The sequence below is a fragment of the Scyliorhinus canicula genome, chromosome 11, assembly GCF_902713615.1.
Source record: "Scyliorhinus canicula chromosome 11, sScyCan1.1, whole genome shotgun sequence".
NCBI lineage: Eukaryota > Metazoa > Chordata > Chondrichthyes > Carcharhiniformes > Scyliorhinidae > Scyliorhinus > Scyliorhinus canicula.
In genome coordinates, this window is record NC_052156.1 from 9,402,677 (window position 1) to 9,418,542 (window position 15,866).

The 15,866-nt window shown below is 47.6% G+C and overlaps 1 protein-coding gene across 3 annotated transcripts in view; it reads right to left on the reverse strand.

Annotated features, from left to right (window-relative positions):
* The window catches only part of LOC119973749, a 31,896-nt gene extending 18,345 nt beyond the window's left edge, over window positions 1-13,551 (reverse strand). For 2 of the 3 annotated variants that reach the window (XM_038812167.1, XM_038812168.1), the window contains exons 1-4: window positions 9,165-9,237; window positions 8,643-8,921; window positions 6,463-6,525; window positions 3,704-3,739 (exon numbers count right to left, since the gene is read on the reverse strand). In XM_038812167.1, coding sequence (XP_038668095.1) covers window positions 3,704-3,739; window positions 6,463-6,525; window positions 8,643-8,921; window positions 9,165-9,186 — 400 coding nt within the window. In that variant the 5' untranslated portion in view covers window positions 9,187-9,237. Of the gene's footprint in view, window positions 1-3,703; window positions 3,740-6,462; window positions 6,526-8,642; window positions 8,922-9,164; window positions 9,238-13,456 lie in introns of those variants that run through there. The other variant, XM_038812169.1, reaches the window with a different exon arrangement.
* Between the last annotated feature and the right edge of the window lie 2,315 nt (window positions 13,552-15,866).

The following is a 15,866-nucleotide window of genomic DNA, read 5'->3' on the forward strand; positions in this document are numbered from 1 at the left end:
TCTTTTCCAGACCTCCACCGGGTTCCCAACTGACCTATTTCTCCCTCTTAAGGTGAAGGGACTGAACTGTTTTCCAAACACTTTGCCAGTGTAGGCCCACCTCCTGGCAGAGTGGAGATGGTACCACTCAGTCACCAGATTTAGGGCCACCTGATCAAGTTGCACGAAGGTGCAACTTCATCAGAGTGCAGCAATGCTGAGTGCTTAACTCTGGGAATTTGGCGAGTGAGGGACTTTGATGCAGTGTAGGGAAGAGGTGCTGTCCGCCCTTTTCCAAAGAAGAGCTCCGAGAGAGGGAGCTAAAGGTAGTGAGACCTGAGAGATGATCCACAGAGGTGAGCAGGAAGATGATTGGTGAGTTTTCGGTTTTATTTTCTCTCCCTAAACTGGGATTGTAGTTTAAACTGGTACTGGCGAAATAAAAGTTAAATTCCATCACAAAAATCACTGGGTGGCACGGTGGCGCAGTGGTTAGCACTGTTGCCTCACGGCACCAAGGATCCGGTTCACATCCCTGCCCCGGGTCACTGTCTGTGTGGAGTTTGCACATTCTCCATATGTCTGCACAGTCTCACCCCCACAACCCAAAGATGTGCAGGATAGGTGGATTGGCCATGCTAAATTGCCCCTTAATTGAAAAACAAAATTGGGTACTCTAATAAAAAAAACTACCAAAATCACTGAGTAATACTTATAAACCTGGAACTTATTAAGGTGACTAAAACAAAATAAAGATGTTACAGCAGGCTGATGTGTTGCAGGTGTCGCATGTGGACTCTGATGGACACTTCTGGGATCCATGGCAACCACATCTGCCATAGATATCTGCGGCTTGAAGAACCTTGACTCAGCGTTAATGAACGGGAGTCTGAGGGAAGGGGAACGTTAGCTGGACAGAAGGCAGTCAGACCCCTTAGGTTAGTTAGTTAAGATTTGTTCTGTGGTCAGGGGCAGGAGGGCGAGGCAGGTATCAGAATCCAGGGGAAGCAATGTAGGGGCTCGGCCCCAGTAATTGTCCAAACGTTTTGAGGTTCCTGCAGCTGGTGTAGATGAGAGCAGCTGCAAGGAGGTTCAGAAAACTGGCCACGATACCAGGAGGCAGGGAGTAGAGGAAGTAAAATTCAGTTGCAGTAGGTGACAATATAGCTAGGGAAATAGATACTGTCCTCTGCAGCCAATCCCTGAAGGCTGTGTCAGTGTTCAGGAAATTTCTAGAACTGGAGAGAAACTTGGAGCACGGGGGGGGGTGGGGGGGGGGGAAGAATCCAGTCGTTGTGGTCCACATGGATACTAACAATATAGGTAGAATAATGTTCGTGAGCAGCCAGGGGCGAAATAAAAAATCGGAATCCCAATCATAATACATAATATCCGTCAGATGACCTCCGGTGACGGCGGGCGAGAGGCAGCTGCACGTTGGAGGGCTCCCGCTCGGGAATAGAATTTTCAGAGTTTTAATGCCCGGTCCCAGGGGCAACTGATGCTGAAAAAGTAGTAGGAAGACACAGTGAGGAGAAATGTCCAAGTAGTCAAAAAAAGCGGGCGTGTAAAAGGGGGCGAATGAAAGTCCGCCGGTGAGTGGAAAAGTCAGCGCGGGAACTGTCAGGAAAGCGGAGGCTGGGGCTTCGGGGAGGCCGCATCGCTCACGACAGAAGGAATGACCAAGGTGATGGCTGTGGAACTTGAAAAACAGTTCATAAAGCACATGGAAGCGATGAGGAAGGAGATGGGGGTGGCATTGAAAGTGCTGGTGGAGGAGGCGATTGCCTGTGAGGGTGGCGGTATCGAGCGGAGGTGCAGGAGCAGGGTGAGACACTGAAGGAAGTGGAAGAGGCATTATCGCAGCGCAGTGATCAACTCACCTCAATGGGAAAGGAGCTGCGGCGGGTGATAGGGACCAACAAGGATCTGCGAGCCAAAATGGAAGAACTGGAAAACAGATCCAGGCGACAGAATCTGAGGATTGTGAGTCTGCCCGAAGGGGTAGAAGGCCCGAGGCCGACGGAGTATTTTTCCACGATGCTGGCAAAGCTATTGGGGGAGGGCAACGATCCCTCTTGATACGAACTGGATTGGGCTCATAGGTGGTGGAGGCCTGTACCAAAGGCAAGTGAGCTGCCAAGAGTAGTGACTGTTTGTTTGCGTAGGTGCGTGAAGGAGAAGGTCCTGTGCTGGGCAAAGCAGATGCGGGTGGTGCAGTGGGCTGGAGCTGGTATACACATATACCAGGACTTTAAGGTGGAGTTGACGAATAGGACTGAAAGCTGGTCTTGTACTGATGTAGCCTCATTTAACTTTACTTTTTCACTGCTTGTTGGTGTATGTACTAAATGAGTCAACACTGTATATTTGGACAAAGGAAGAGTTGGGACTTTCATTTGCAATGATGGTTCTTTGGGGCTTGAGTGTGTATGTTGGGGTTGTGTGTTAAAGGGGATGTCTTCGTTTCCCTGGGGCCGGGCGAGGGGGAAGGAGACCCGGGCGGGGGCCTCCACGCTGGCTTTTTTAAGCCGGCCAGTGAACGGGAGTGAGGTGGAGGGAGGCGCTGCGGCCATTGGAGCCTGGTAGAACAGGTCTGTATGAGTCTAGCCGGGGTGAAAATTTGGGGGAAGTAACCAATGCTGGGGGGGTGAAGATTACAAGAGGAAGTGGAGGGGAGGATACTGTTTGGGGGGGGTTCTACAGTTCATGGGTGTCATTCACAGTATTTCGGGGATTGGATGGCGTTCGGAGGGGGGGAGGGGGTTGGGGGTGGATGATATAGGTTAATGGTGACCAGAGGCGATTCCTTTCTCCTTTTTCTTTTATTTTCTTGGGAGGGTCTGTTTTATTTGATGCTTATATTGCCATGCGTTTGGGGGTTGGTGGGAGGATGGGATCGTTATTGTTAATAAGGGGATTGACATTTTATTCGTTACTGCTTACGGTTTGTTGGAGGGGTGTAAATTTTGAAGAAAGGGTGAGAAAGGAGAATAAAAATGTCTTTTTTTTAAAAGAATAATATCCGCCAGATTACTACCCAAGCCTAATTGGCATCGGGTAAGTAAGATCAGAGAGTTGAGGGTGTAGCCCAGTGATGGGTTTCAATTCATGGGGCATTGGCACCAGTACTGGAGAAAGTGGAAGCTTCACTGATGGGTCAGTCTACACCTAAACCGCTCTGGGACCGGTGCACTGTATAAGTAAGGGTGTAGTGAGGACTGTCAACTATATAGTGTGTGGCATGGGGTGTGGGTGGTGGAGGAAGGTGCACATAAATAGAGGTACATGGGGGCCCTTTCGCAAAAGGTTAGAATGAAGGCGGAGCAGGAAGGCAAACAGAACGTTGGTCTTTACTGCAATGGGGTTGGTAATTGATGTGGGGTATTCCTGCTGCACAGCACACTGCTGAGACCCACCTAGAATACGGTGCACAGTTTGGTCTCCTGATTTAAGATGGGAAGAAGTTTAGAGAAGGTTCATGCCACTGATTCCCGGAATAAAGGAGTCGTCTTATGTGGTTGGTGTATTTTTGCAAGGCAAGAAACACGAAGCCACCTATTCAAGCACATAGCAGATGCTCTGAAGAAGTCATATGGACTCGAATGGACAGATGCTGCGAGACCTGATGAGAATTTCCAGCACGATCCGTTTTTATTCCAAATTTCCCGCATCCGCTGTATTTTGTTTTTATATAGATGTTCTGAGCTGGTTTGTTACTTACAATATCCATCAGCATCCGGGGTGGAGAATATAATTTCTGAGGGACGATAAGAAGTTACATGTTATCGATGACTTTTTTTCATCAAAATACTGGTAGTTAAAAATTTGCATATCATAGAATTTTAGAATCATAGAATTTACAGTGCAGAAGGAGGCCATTCGGCCCATCGAGTCTGCACCGGCTCTTGGAAGGAGCACACTACCCAAGGTCAACACCTTTCCCTATCCCAATAACCCCACCCAACACTAAGGGCAATTTTGGACACTAAGGGCAATTGATCATGGCCAATCCACCTAACCTGAACATCTTTGGACTGTGGGAGGAAACCGGAGCACCTGGAGGAAACCCACGCAGACACGGGGAGGATGTGCAGACTCCGCACAGACAGTGACCCAAGCCGGAATCGAACCTGGGACCCTGGACTGTGAAGCCATTGTGCTATCCACAATGCTACCAAATTGCATATCAAATTGAATTCAAATTTCACCATCTACCGCGGTGGGATTCGAACCTGGGGCCCCAGAGAATTACCCAGGGTCTCTGGATTATTAGTCCAGTGACAATATCACTACATTAGCACTTACCCACCATTATAATGCTGCTGCTCCCATATTGTTCCAACCAAAGTGCATCACTTCACATTAAATCCACATTAAATTATATGTGTCTGCCCAAGCTCATGTCATCATTCTTTACCATGTCTGCCAGGTTTTACATCTTACGCCACCATATAAATTGTAATTCCCATACCCTCTCAAGAGTTTATATAGAAAGAATGGTAATGGTGCCAATACCAACGTCTGTGTGACCCCACTGTGTAGATCTTCCTAACCAGAAAAGATCGATTCACTACAGCTCTCTGCCTCCTTTCACTGATCAAACATGCACTCCAAGTTGCCTGGGTCCGTTTGGTCCTATGTGTTTCTAGTTCTCCAATTAAGTTGGTCATTTGGCGCATTATCATGTGCTTTTCGAAAGTCGAGAATACATCCAATATCTACAGCATCTTCCCACTTTATTGTCTCTGCAAAAACTCAGTCACGTTAATCAGATGTGGCTTGCCTTTAATCATTCTGTGCTAGTTGCCACTTACTAGCCCATGCTGCTCCAAGCGAGAATTGATTTTGGCCTTGGCAATTGTAGAGAATAAAATAAAAGCGGAAAATGCTGAAAGGTTCAGGAGGTCTGGTAGCATCAGCGGAGAGAGAAACAGAATGTTTGAGTCCGTATGCCTGGCAGAAAACTGGCAAGTCATGCTGCAGTTGTTTAGACCCTTGGGAAGGCCGCACTTGGAATATGGCGCACAATTCTGGTCACCGCACTACCGGAAGGACGTGGAGGCTTTGGAGAGGGTACAGAGGAGGTTTACCAGGATCTGACCTGGTCTGGAGGGTGTTATCTATGCGGAGAAGCTGAATAGACTCGGGCTGTTTTCACTAGCACAACGGAGGTTGAGGGGTGACCTGATAGAGGTCTACAAGATTATGAGGGGCAGGGATAGAGTGGATGGGCAGGCACTCTTTCCCAGGGTGGAGGGGTCAGTCACCAGGGGACATAGGTTTAAGATCCGTGGGGCAAAGTATAGAGGAGATGAGCGAGGCAGATGTTTTACACAGAGGGTGGTGAGTGTTTGGAACGCACTGCCAGGGGAGGTTGCGGAAGCAGATACATTAACGTGGTTCAAAGGGCCTCTTGACAAATACATGGATAGGATGGGTATAGAGAGATACGGCACAAGGAAGTGCTGAGGGTTTGGGCCAAGGTTGGTATCAGGACCGGTACAGGCTTAGAGGGCTGAAGGGCCTGTTCCAGTGCTGTATTGTTCTTTGACTCCTTGTCCTCAGACCCATTTCATTCTTTATCTGTCATTAACTCTGTTTCTCTCTCTCCACAGATGTTGCCAAACCAACTGAGTTTATCTGTTTTTATTTCAGATTTCCAGCATTCACAGTATTCTGCTTTTATTTTAGCGTATGGAATGAAACTCATTAATCGCTCGAAGTCTCTATTAGAATTTTTGTAAGACAAACTTTGCAAGTTGATTCCTAATAGTAATAATCTTTATTAATGTCATAAGTAGGCTTACATTAACACTGCAATGAAGTTACTGTGAAAAGCCCCTAGTCGCCACACTCTGGCGCCTGTTTGGGTACACAGAGGGAGAATTCAGAATGTCCAATTCGCCTAACAAGCATGCCTTTCTGGACTTGTGGGAGGAAACCGGAGCACCCTGAGGAAACCCACGCAGACACGGGAAGAGCGTTAAAACTCTGCACAGACAGCGACCCAAGCCGGGAATTGAATCTGGGACCCTGACGCTGTGAGGCAACAGTGTTAACCACTGTGCTACTGTGCAGCAGATTATTCCTAGTCCACAAACATCATTTCTTGTCTGAACAAATTCCCCTGTTTGATAAAGCTTCAAGTAAATATCACTGATTGATGATGTTTACAATATTGTGCACTAATTTTCCTGACTATCTTATTATTGTACCATAATTATTAAGCTAACATTTTGTCGGGGGGGTGTCAATTATCTATCCATTATAATTAACCAAGAGGGATGGGGTGTGGGCTTGGGTGAGGTGCTCTTTCCAGGGGCCTGTGCAGACTCGATGGGCCGAATGACCTCCTTCAGCACTGTAAATTCTATGGTCTATGGTGTGGACACTCCATTGTTTTTGCGGGGGAGGAATAAAAATGTGAATAATAACTTGTGGATAAAGCTAAGAAGAGACTGAGAACATAAAGGTTCTTACCTTGAGCAAGATTACATTTGCAGTGGCAGCCCATTAACTGTTGACAGCATTTGCATCTCGAATCTAAGGACAAAGAAACTTGCAATTGTTAGTGTAAAGACCCTCAGGTACCTGGTTAGGTTTAAGGAGCTGCATCTATTTAATTTATTCTTTCATAGTATGTGAGTAACAATGGCAAAGTCAGAGTTTGGAGCCATCCCTAATTGCCCTTGAATTGAATGGCTTTCTAAAATACATCACAGGCCAATTAAGAGTCAGCTATATTACTGTGGGTCTGGAGTCACATGTAGGCCAGACCAGGCAAGGGCAGCAGATTTCCTACCGAAAGGACATTAAGTGAAACAAGATGGGTTTTTACAGCTACCCATATTGGTTCCTGGGTCACGTGAAAATACTTCAAAATTATGAGGGGGCTGGACAGAGTAGATGGGGAGCAACTGTTCCCTCCCGAAAAGGCAAGAAGTCTTACAACATCAGGTTAAAGTCCAACAGGTTTGTTTCAAACACGAGCTTTCAGAGCACTGCTCCTTCCTCAGATGAACGGAGAGATATGTTCCAGAAACATTTATATAGACAAAGTCAGAGATGCCAGACAATCCTTGGAATGCGAGCATTTGCGGTTAATCAAATCATTACAGATCCAGAGATAGGGGGTGATCCCAGGTTAAAGAGGTGTGAATTGTCTCAAACCAGGACAGTTGGTAGGATTTTGCAAGTCCAGGCCAGATGGTGGGGGGTGAATGTAATGCGATATGAATCCAAGATCCCGGTTGAGGCCGCACTCATGCGTGCGGAACTTGGCTATAAGTTTCTGTTCGGCGATTCTGCGTTGCCGCGTGGCCTGAAGGTCGCCTTGGAGAAAGCTTACCCGGAGATCAGAGGCTGAATGCCCTTGACTGCTGAAGTGTTCCCCGACTGGAAGGGAACATTCCTGCCTGGTGATTGTCGCACGATGCCCGTTCATTCGTTATCGCAGCATCTGCATGGTCTCGCCAATGTACCACGCTTTGGGACATCCTTTCCTGCAGCGTATGAGGTAGACTACATTTCCCAACTCTCAGCATTTTCCGCCCACCCCACCAATCCCGCCAGATGGCGAGTGCGGTCTCAAAATCACACCCCTCCCCCCCCCACCCCTCCCGATTTTTTAGTGAATTCAAATTTCACCATCTGCCGTGGTGGGATTTGAACCCAGATCCCAGAGTCGCTAGTGGCGATACTGCTTCACTGTGAAGTGACAGCAGTTTATTCTTTCAGAGAATCGTTGGTGTTGGAATTCTATTTCCCAGAAAGTAGCGGCAACTGGGACCATTGAATATATTCAAGGCCAATTGGACAGATTATTGATAGACAAGGGAGTCAAGAGCTATGGGGGGGGGGGGGGGGGGGGGGGGGGCATAGACAGGAGGTGAGACCACAACCTGATAAGCCATGATGCTATTGAATGGCAGAAGACGCCCCCCACCCCCGCCCAACGTAGATCTGTCAGCTAAGTAATTAAGTTGTTGAGGTGTTTTTTGGGGCTGCTTTGTCTCTGAATCTTGGATTTCCTAGCCATGGAACATTTGTAATCCCAATCTTTCAGCAATTCATCAGGGTCACCAAGCTCCCGATGGAAAGAGCTTCAATGAAACTGGAAGGCTGGGAAGGCTTTCAGGTGAATTGGACATTCTGAATTCTCCCTCTGTTTCCCCGAACAGGCGACGGAAGGTGGCAACGAGGGGCTTTTCACAGTAACTTCATTGCAGTGTTAATGTAAGGCTACTTGTGACAATAAAGATTGGCATTATTATTTATCACTGAAACTGAAGAGATCCAGTCTTAGTCATTGAGAGGCTGCTGCACATTTCTTCTTTAAGAGAATGCTTTGACTTGTTGGAAGACACTTTATCTATCCTACTCTTCATTCACCTTCAGGTGCACTTTGCTGCTGCTAACCTTCACCATAGCATAGTAGCTCCACCTTGCACCTCTGAGGGTCAAGAGCAGAGGCCACAACACCGTCAAATACTCCAGCAGCAGGGGCAATAACAGCTGCCTTCTCTTCGGCTACACAGCCCCTTCGCAGAGCAGATAGGACTAAGACCCAGTCGGAAAGGAGTGAGAGTCTACAGATAGAGGATCAGCTCTCTTGACATGTCTGAGCCCCAGTGCCTCAGGAGACACAGAAGTACACTTACCATTAAAATCATTATTTTTGGGATCAAGAAACGCCCATACATCTGCGCCAATATTGGCACAATCGAGAAGACGGATCTGGTTTGTGACTGTTGGGAATTTTTCTCGACATTTCCAAGCCGTTAGCATTTTAAATGCTCTATCTTTGTTATTGATCCCATCAGACTCAAAGTTGTCAGTTTCATATCTCTTAAAGTCGAGAAACTCGATTGCGAAGAACTTCCACTGGTTCCCCAGTTTTCCAGCGAGTTCCATCAGCTGTTGGTCAGATATGATTGGATCTGAAAAAGAAAGGAAGGAATTTTTAATATTTGCAGCCAAATGGGAAAATCTTCAAGAGGAAATTCCCAGCACTCGAACAAATAGTTATTTCCGAGGTTCCAAAAAAAAAAGGCATGGGTTCTTCTTCTTCATTTTAACTGTTCTTTGTATTTCTTTAAAGATTCAAATGTCCAGGCGTCAATTCAACCCCAAAAATTGTGAGGAGTACAATAAATAATGTACATTCAGCCACCCGACTGTACCTTTTATCTCTGAATTGTTCATGTCTTGCTGTTTACTCAAAGGGTTATTGAACTCGCATGCTCAGAGCGTGAAGGGAAAAAGCAGAGGCAGAATGGATAAATCACTGGAGAACAATTTTTAAAATATTAATACAAGAGGTGCGCCACAGGGATCAGTGGTGGGGCCGGAGATTTTTACATTTCCTCGAAATGCCTTGGATGAAGGGACAGGTGGTACGGTTGCTACATTTGCTGACGACACAAAGATAGATAAGAAAGTACCTTGTGACGACGCCGTAAGGAGGTGACAAAGGGGCGTAGATAGGTTAAGTGAGAGGCCAAAGGTCTGGCAAGTGGGGTATCATGTGGGAAAATGTGAAATTGTCCATTTCGGCAGATATAGATAAGAAGCTTATCATCTAAGTGGTGAGAGATTGCAGAGCTCGGAGGTGCAGAGGGATCTGGGCGTCCTAGTGCATGAATCACAAAAGGTTAGTATACAGGTACAGCAAGCAATTAGGAAATTAAAAGAATGTTATAGTTTATTGTGAGGGGAATTGAACACAAAAACACGGAGGTTACGCTTCAATTGTACGGGACATTGGTGAGACCACATCTGGAGTACTGTGTACAGTATTAGTCTCCTTATTTAAGGAAAGATGTAAATGTGTTAGGAGCAGATGAGAGAAGGTTGACTACATTATGGGTGGGTTGTCTTATGAGGTACGGTTGGACAGGCTAGGCTTCTATACACTGGAGTTTAGAAGGGTAAGATTCTGAAGGAGCTTGACAGGAAGGATGTTTCCTCCTGTGGGAGAATCTAGAACTAGGGGTCATGGTTTAAAAATAGAGGGTGGCTCATTTAAAACAGAGATGAGGAGAAAGGTTTCTCTCAGAGGGTCCTTCAGTCCCTGGACTTGTCTTCCTCAAAAGGCAGTGGAAGCAGAGTCGTTGAATGTTTTTAAGTCAGACGTAGATAGATTCTTGATTAACAAAGTGGGTGAAAGGTTATCGGGGGTGGGCAGGAATGTGGACTGGAAACTACAATCAGATCAGCCATGATCGTATTGAATGGTGGAGCAGGCTCGAGGGGCCGAGGGACCTACACATAATTCACATATTTACGTGTTTTGGACAGTGCATCTGGAGCAGCAGACCATTATGGCAGATATCCGATGGCACTGTGTGGTGTCCAGCTCACATGCAGGGAACAACCAAGTGGACGGTGGAAAGAACTACCGTCGGCAGGAGTCAGGCGTTGTCAAACGATGCAGAGCACCAGAGCTCATCGCAGAGCGGGTTGTCATTATCCTCCAACCCATGGACCCAACCCGATGTTACAGCCTCTGGGTGGATAGGCATCATCATCCACGGCCGTCATGCAGGAGTCAACCTCCCAGCAAGGGGGAGGAGGGGGGGGGGGGGGGGCGTCACAAACATGTCAGGAACCATCGGGTGTGCCATGATGAAGGTGATGTGCACACCGCCCGGGTATCAGACGCAGAGGTGAATAATGGTCACATATCAGCTGCATGTTCATCGACATGTTAGCATGGTGCGTACCCCATGCTCAACCAGGTCCAACGGCTACATGCTGGCCCCGGTTGGCACTGCGGGCTACGTCTCCGCATGTCAATCCCCGCACCCCTGGCCCTGTCAGTGCCTGACACGGTGGGGGCCTCTGGCCCGAGCGCCTGTCCCGACTGCCAAGAGTAACGTCAGCTGGCACTTCCCTCCGCAGCCCCCGCCAGGCTCCCCCTCGGGGCCTACAGTGGGCGTTGCCCTGGGTGGGCCGCCTAATGCCCTGCCGGCAGGAGACAGCCTCCCTGTATCTGTCTCCCTGTGTACACAGGGGCTGTTTAGCACACAGCTAAATCGCTGGCTTTGAAAGCAGACCAAGCAAGCCAGCAGCACGGTTCGATTCCCGTAACAGCCTCCCCGAATAGGCGCCGGAATGTGGCGACTAGGGGCTTTTCACAGTAACTTCATTTGAAGCCTACTCGTGACAATAAGCAATTTTCATTTCTAGTATGTCCAGCCCTGTTAAAATTTTATATGTTTCAATCAGATCTCCCCTCATCCTTCTAAACTCCTAGTTAACCTCCACTGCACTTCCTCTATACAAGTATATCCTTTCTTTAGGTAGGGAGACCAAAACTACACGCCAGGTGTGGTCTCACCAAGGTCTTGTATACCTGCAGTAAGACAACCTTATTTCTGAACCCTCTTGCAATGAAGGCTAACTTACCATTTGCCTTCCTAATTGCTTGCTGCATCTGCCTGCCCACTTTCATTGACTGGTGTACAAGGACACCCAGATCCCCTTGTACATCACACTTCCCAATACATCACCATTTAAATAATACTCTTCCTTTCTGTTTTTCACACTAAAGTGGATAACTTCACAATTAGCCGTGTTGTAGCACATCTGCCATGTGCCACTCACTCAAGGGGCAGCACGGTAGCATTGTGGATAGCACAAATGCTTCACAGCTCCAGGGTCCCAGGTTCGATTCCGGCTTGGGTCACTGTCTGTGCGGAGTCTGCACGTTCTCCCCGTGTCTGTGTGGGTTTCCTCCGGGTGCTCCGGTTTCCTCCCGCAATCCAAAGATGTGCAGATTAGGTGAATTGGCCGTGCTAAATTGCCCTTAGTGTCCAAAAGAAAAGGTTAGCTGGAGTTACTGGGTTATGGGTATAGGGTGGAGGGGTGGGCTTAAGTAGGGTGCTCTTTCCGGTGCTGACTCAATGGGCCGAATGGCCTTCTCCTGCACTATAAATTCTATGATTCTATGACTGCCGAGGCAGGTTGGTTGCTGTCTCCTATCTCCATGCTGACCTGGTTGTCATGGACAGCACCTTGCTGCTGGACCCATGGACCCTCCCGTGTCACTGAGTCAAAGCAGTGCAGTGTTGGGGGTACAGGGGTCTCCTTCCCCTTGGTGACACACCTCACTGTCTATCTGGACAGCACTGTGCTGCAGGACCCGTGCGTCTACTAGAACAAACGTCTGAAGTTTAGGGTCTCATCTCGCATTCCACCCCCAGTCGAACTGCAGACCTTTGTTACCGTGGCTGCACAGTGCTGTCCAGATAGACACTGGTGTCAGGCACCAGGAGGAAGGAGACCTCTGTATTCCCCAACCCAGGACAGTACTGCTTCGACTTGGTGGCACAGGAAGGTTCATGGGTCCAGCAGCACGGTGCTGTCTATGAACCGGACTGGCCTGGCAGAGTGGGGAACAGCGCATCAGGAGCATCGCAACACTAAGACAGAAACGCTTTGTTGCACTCACCTCGAAGTCTGGCGAACTGTGGGCCGCCTTGTGCACGCAACTCTTCAGCAACTGGGTTTGGTGCAAGATTACACAGCCTGACTGGATGTCAGTGGGCACCTGTTTTAATGAGCAATCGTGAGGTGTCTACATCACCAGACAGTGGGAAGACCGACCCACCATTGGGAGAATTACTCCGCAATTCTATGCAAGCGGGTTTCCTACCTGTTGACTAGATTCTCCACTCCCGCCGGTCACCAAACCCGCCATGAACGGGATGGGAGACTTCTACCCATTGTGTCCATTGCATAGGTTGACGCTGGGTGGCCCATCCAGTTTTATTCCTATTGGACTTTCTCAATGCGGTTTGATACAAATTGCTGGACCATTTCTGAGATCAGTTCAGAATCAAGCGCAGTACTACTGAGTCATGCAGGGAAGGATGGCAGATCTCCTTCCCTGAAGGACATTAACAAACCCGGTAGATTCTTAACAACAATCCAGTCATTTTGCAGCCACCAGTACTGATGCTAGCTTTTTATTCCAGTTGAATTTAATTAACTTAATTTAAATCCCGCAGCTGGCAAAGTGGACTTTCTCATGTCCCTGCATCTCTGAGCACAAGAACAAAGAGCAGAAGTCGGCAATTCAGATCCTTGAGCCCTCCCTGCCATTCAGTACGATCACGGCTGATCCCCTCTGGGCCTCATCTCCAGCTTCCTGCCCGCTCCCATAACCCTTCATCCCGCTACTCATTCAGGACCTATCCATCCCCTCCTTAAATTTGTTTAGTGTTCCGAAATCCGGTGCATTCTGGGGTACAGAATTCCACCGATTCACCCACCCTTTGCATGAAATAATTCCTCCTCATTTCTGTTTTAAATCGGCCAACCCTCACGCTAAAACTATGGCCTCTCGTTCTAGAATCTGGACCAGAAACATCTGCAAAATTCCAACTGTTAAAAAACATCAGCCAAAGGGTTAATGTTTAAGCCAACGAGCAAAAAATATTGATCCTTACATTAAATATCTGTAACTCACCCAGCTCTGTTCCGTGATCAGTAATTGGCCTCAGTTTTGACAAGGGAACGATTGCAACTTATATTATTTCCTAATACCTTTTCTTTGAGGAGGATAAGGAAATGACGTTGAGATAAATCGCTGAGGTAGTCAGGAAGTCTGATCGGGTGACAATTACCACTGCTTTCAGGTGCTGCTGCCTTAGTTGAGTGTCTGAGTATCACCAAGTTCCTGACTAAAATATTTGACTGTTTTGTACTGAAATGTAGAGCATCATTGACAAATTAAAGACCATACTGAAAAGATTAATATTTAAATGTTTAAATAGAAACTATTTCTGTGATGTTTCTACAATATTGACTGCAGTGGGAAACGCAGATTCACAGAACCTTTACAGTGCAAGGAGGAAATTCAGCCCATCATAGAAACATAGGAAAAAGGAACAGGAGGAGGCCGTTCGGCCCTTCAAGCCTACCCCACCATTCATTACGATCATGGCTGTTCCCGCTTCCCCCCCGTACCTCCACCACGCCCCCTCCCCCCCCCCCCCCCCCCCCCCATATCCTTTGAACCCTTTAGCCCCGAGAGCTATATCTAACACTCTTTCTTGAAAGCATACAGGTGTGGTCACTGTAATAATGCAGGAAACAGGGCGGCCAATTTATGCACAGCAAGATCCCACAGACACCAATGTGATCATGACCAGATATTCTGTTTTTTGTCAATTTGAATGAGGGCCAAATATTGGCCAGGGCACTGGGGAAAATCTCCCCTGCTCTCCTTCGAAGGAGTGCCGTGGGATTTTTCTATCCCACCACCCGAGCAGGCAGCTGGGGCCTCCAATTTGTCATGAAACTTGAGTCATTTGAAAGTTTTTTCGGGCTGCGGGGCGGCGCAGTGGTTAGCACTGCTGCCTCACGCCGCAAAGGACCCGGGTTCGATCCCGTCCGAGATTGCACATTCTTCCCGTGTCTGCGTGGGTCTCACCCCCACAACCCAAAAGATGTGTAGGATAGGTGGATTGGCCACTCTAAATTGCCCCTTAATCGGGAAAAAAAAAGTATTAAAAAGTTTAATTCAGAAAGTACCTTGGGATGCAGAAGGTTTGAGATTGAGGACAGGCCACATGGTAAATGTGGCAAACATGAAACTTCGGCCCTGAGATTCCCAAAGCGCCCCTCCACTGGGATTTGCCTCATGTCCTGCCGGGTGCAGACGAATTGATGACGATTCATCGTTCGATTATCACTGCATCATGCAATCACAGGGATTGCCGGAGCTGGTCCCAGTGGACCTTGGTCGATGCCTCTGACCAGGAAATTCCAATGTCCCGATGAAAATCGTGGATTAGGCAAACCTCCGAATTCCAGTTAATTCCCAAATGTGTTCGGATCTCCGCTCCCAGAGCTACAAATACCAAGTTGTACTTTCAAATTCCGAACTGCTTTTCCTTCCCAAGGTCGCAATGGGCAAGCCAGGAGTCACAAAAAGGTCTGGCCAATCTGGGAAAATTCAAACTCTTACACAGAGAGAGAGAAAAAAAAAATCTACATATTAATGAGACATCAATTCATCCCATCAATATTTCATTAGAACAACCAACTTGCTGATGATTCTTTATTAAAATGCACAGCCTTTCACTCCCTCCCAATTCGTCAAGCTCATGCATTGGATCAGGGTGGCTGAGAAAACTGCTGCCACGGTCCGTTTGAATAATATTGATTCTCTCTAAGTAGTTTTGGCCGTCGGCCAGAGAATTATTGTAGCTGTGTTCGTGAGTTGTTAAGTGGCTTCGAATGATTAAAGGACGAAAGCACCTGCATTTACATGGTGCCTCCCATGACCAGGAGCACCCCACAGTGCTTTACAGCTGATGAGATAGTTTGGAAGTGTAGTCGCTGTTGTAGCTCACTCGGACCCGCAGACATGTAACGTAATAATGATGAAATTCTGGTTTAGATGCTGTTTGAGAGGTCGAGATTTGTCCACGTCGCGAGGAGGATTCCACGCTTGCATACGCTTAAGAGGGTAAGTGAGGCCTCAGATGATTTGCTGATGTCTCTGGAATTGTTTTTTCATTATTCTTTGATGGGATTTGGGCGTCATTGGCAAGGCCAGCATTTGTTTCACTTCCCTAATTGCCCTTGGACTGAATGGCTTACTAGGCTATTATGGAGCTGTGGTAATCACCACTGTTGTGTATATTAGGAGATGTGTGGTAAGACCCTGTACTACAGGTACGGGGGTAGTCCTGCCTGCTGGCTCCGCCCAGTAGGCGGTGTATAAATATGTGTGTCCCCGTACAGCAGCCATTTCGCCAGCTGCTGGAGGAGGCCACACATCTTAGAGTAATAAAGTCTGAGTTGTATTCAACTCTCGTCTCTGTGCAATTCATCGTGCATCAGGAGCGAGGGCAGCTAAGGGTCAACCA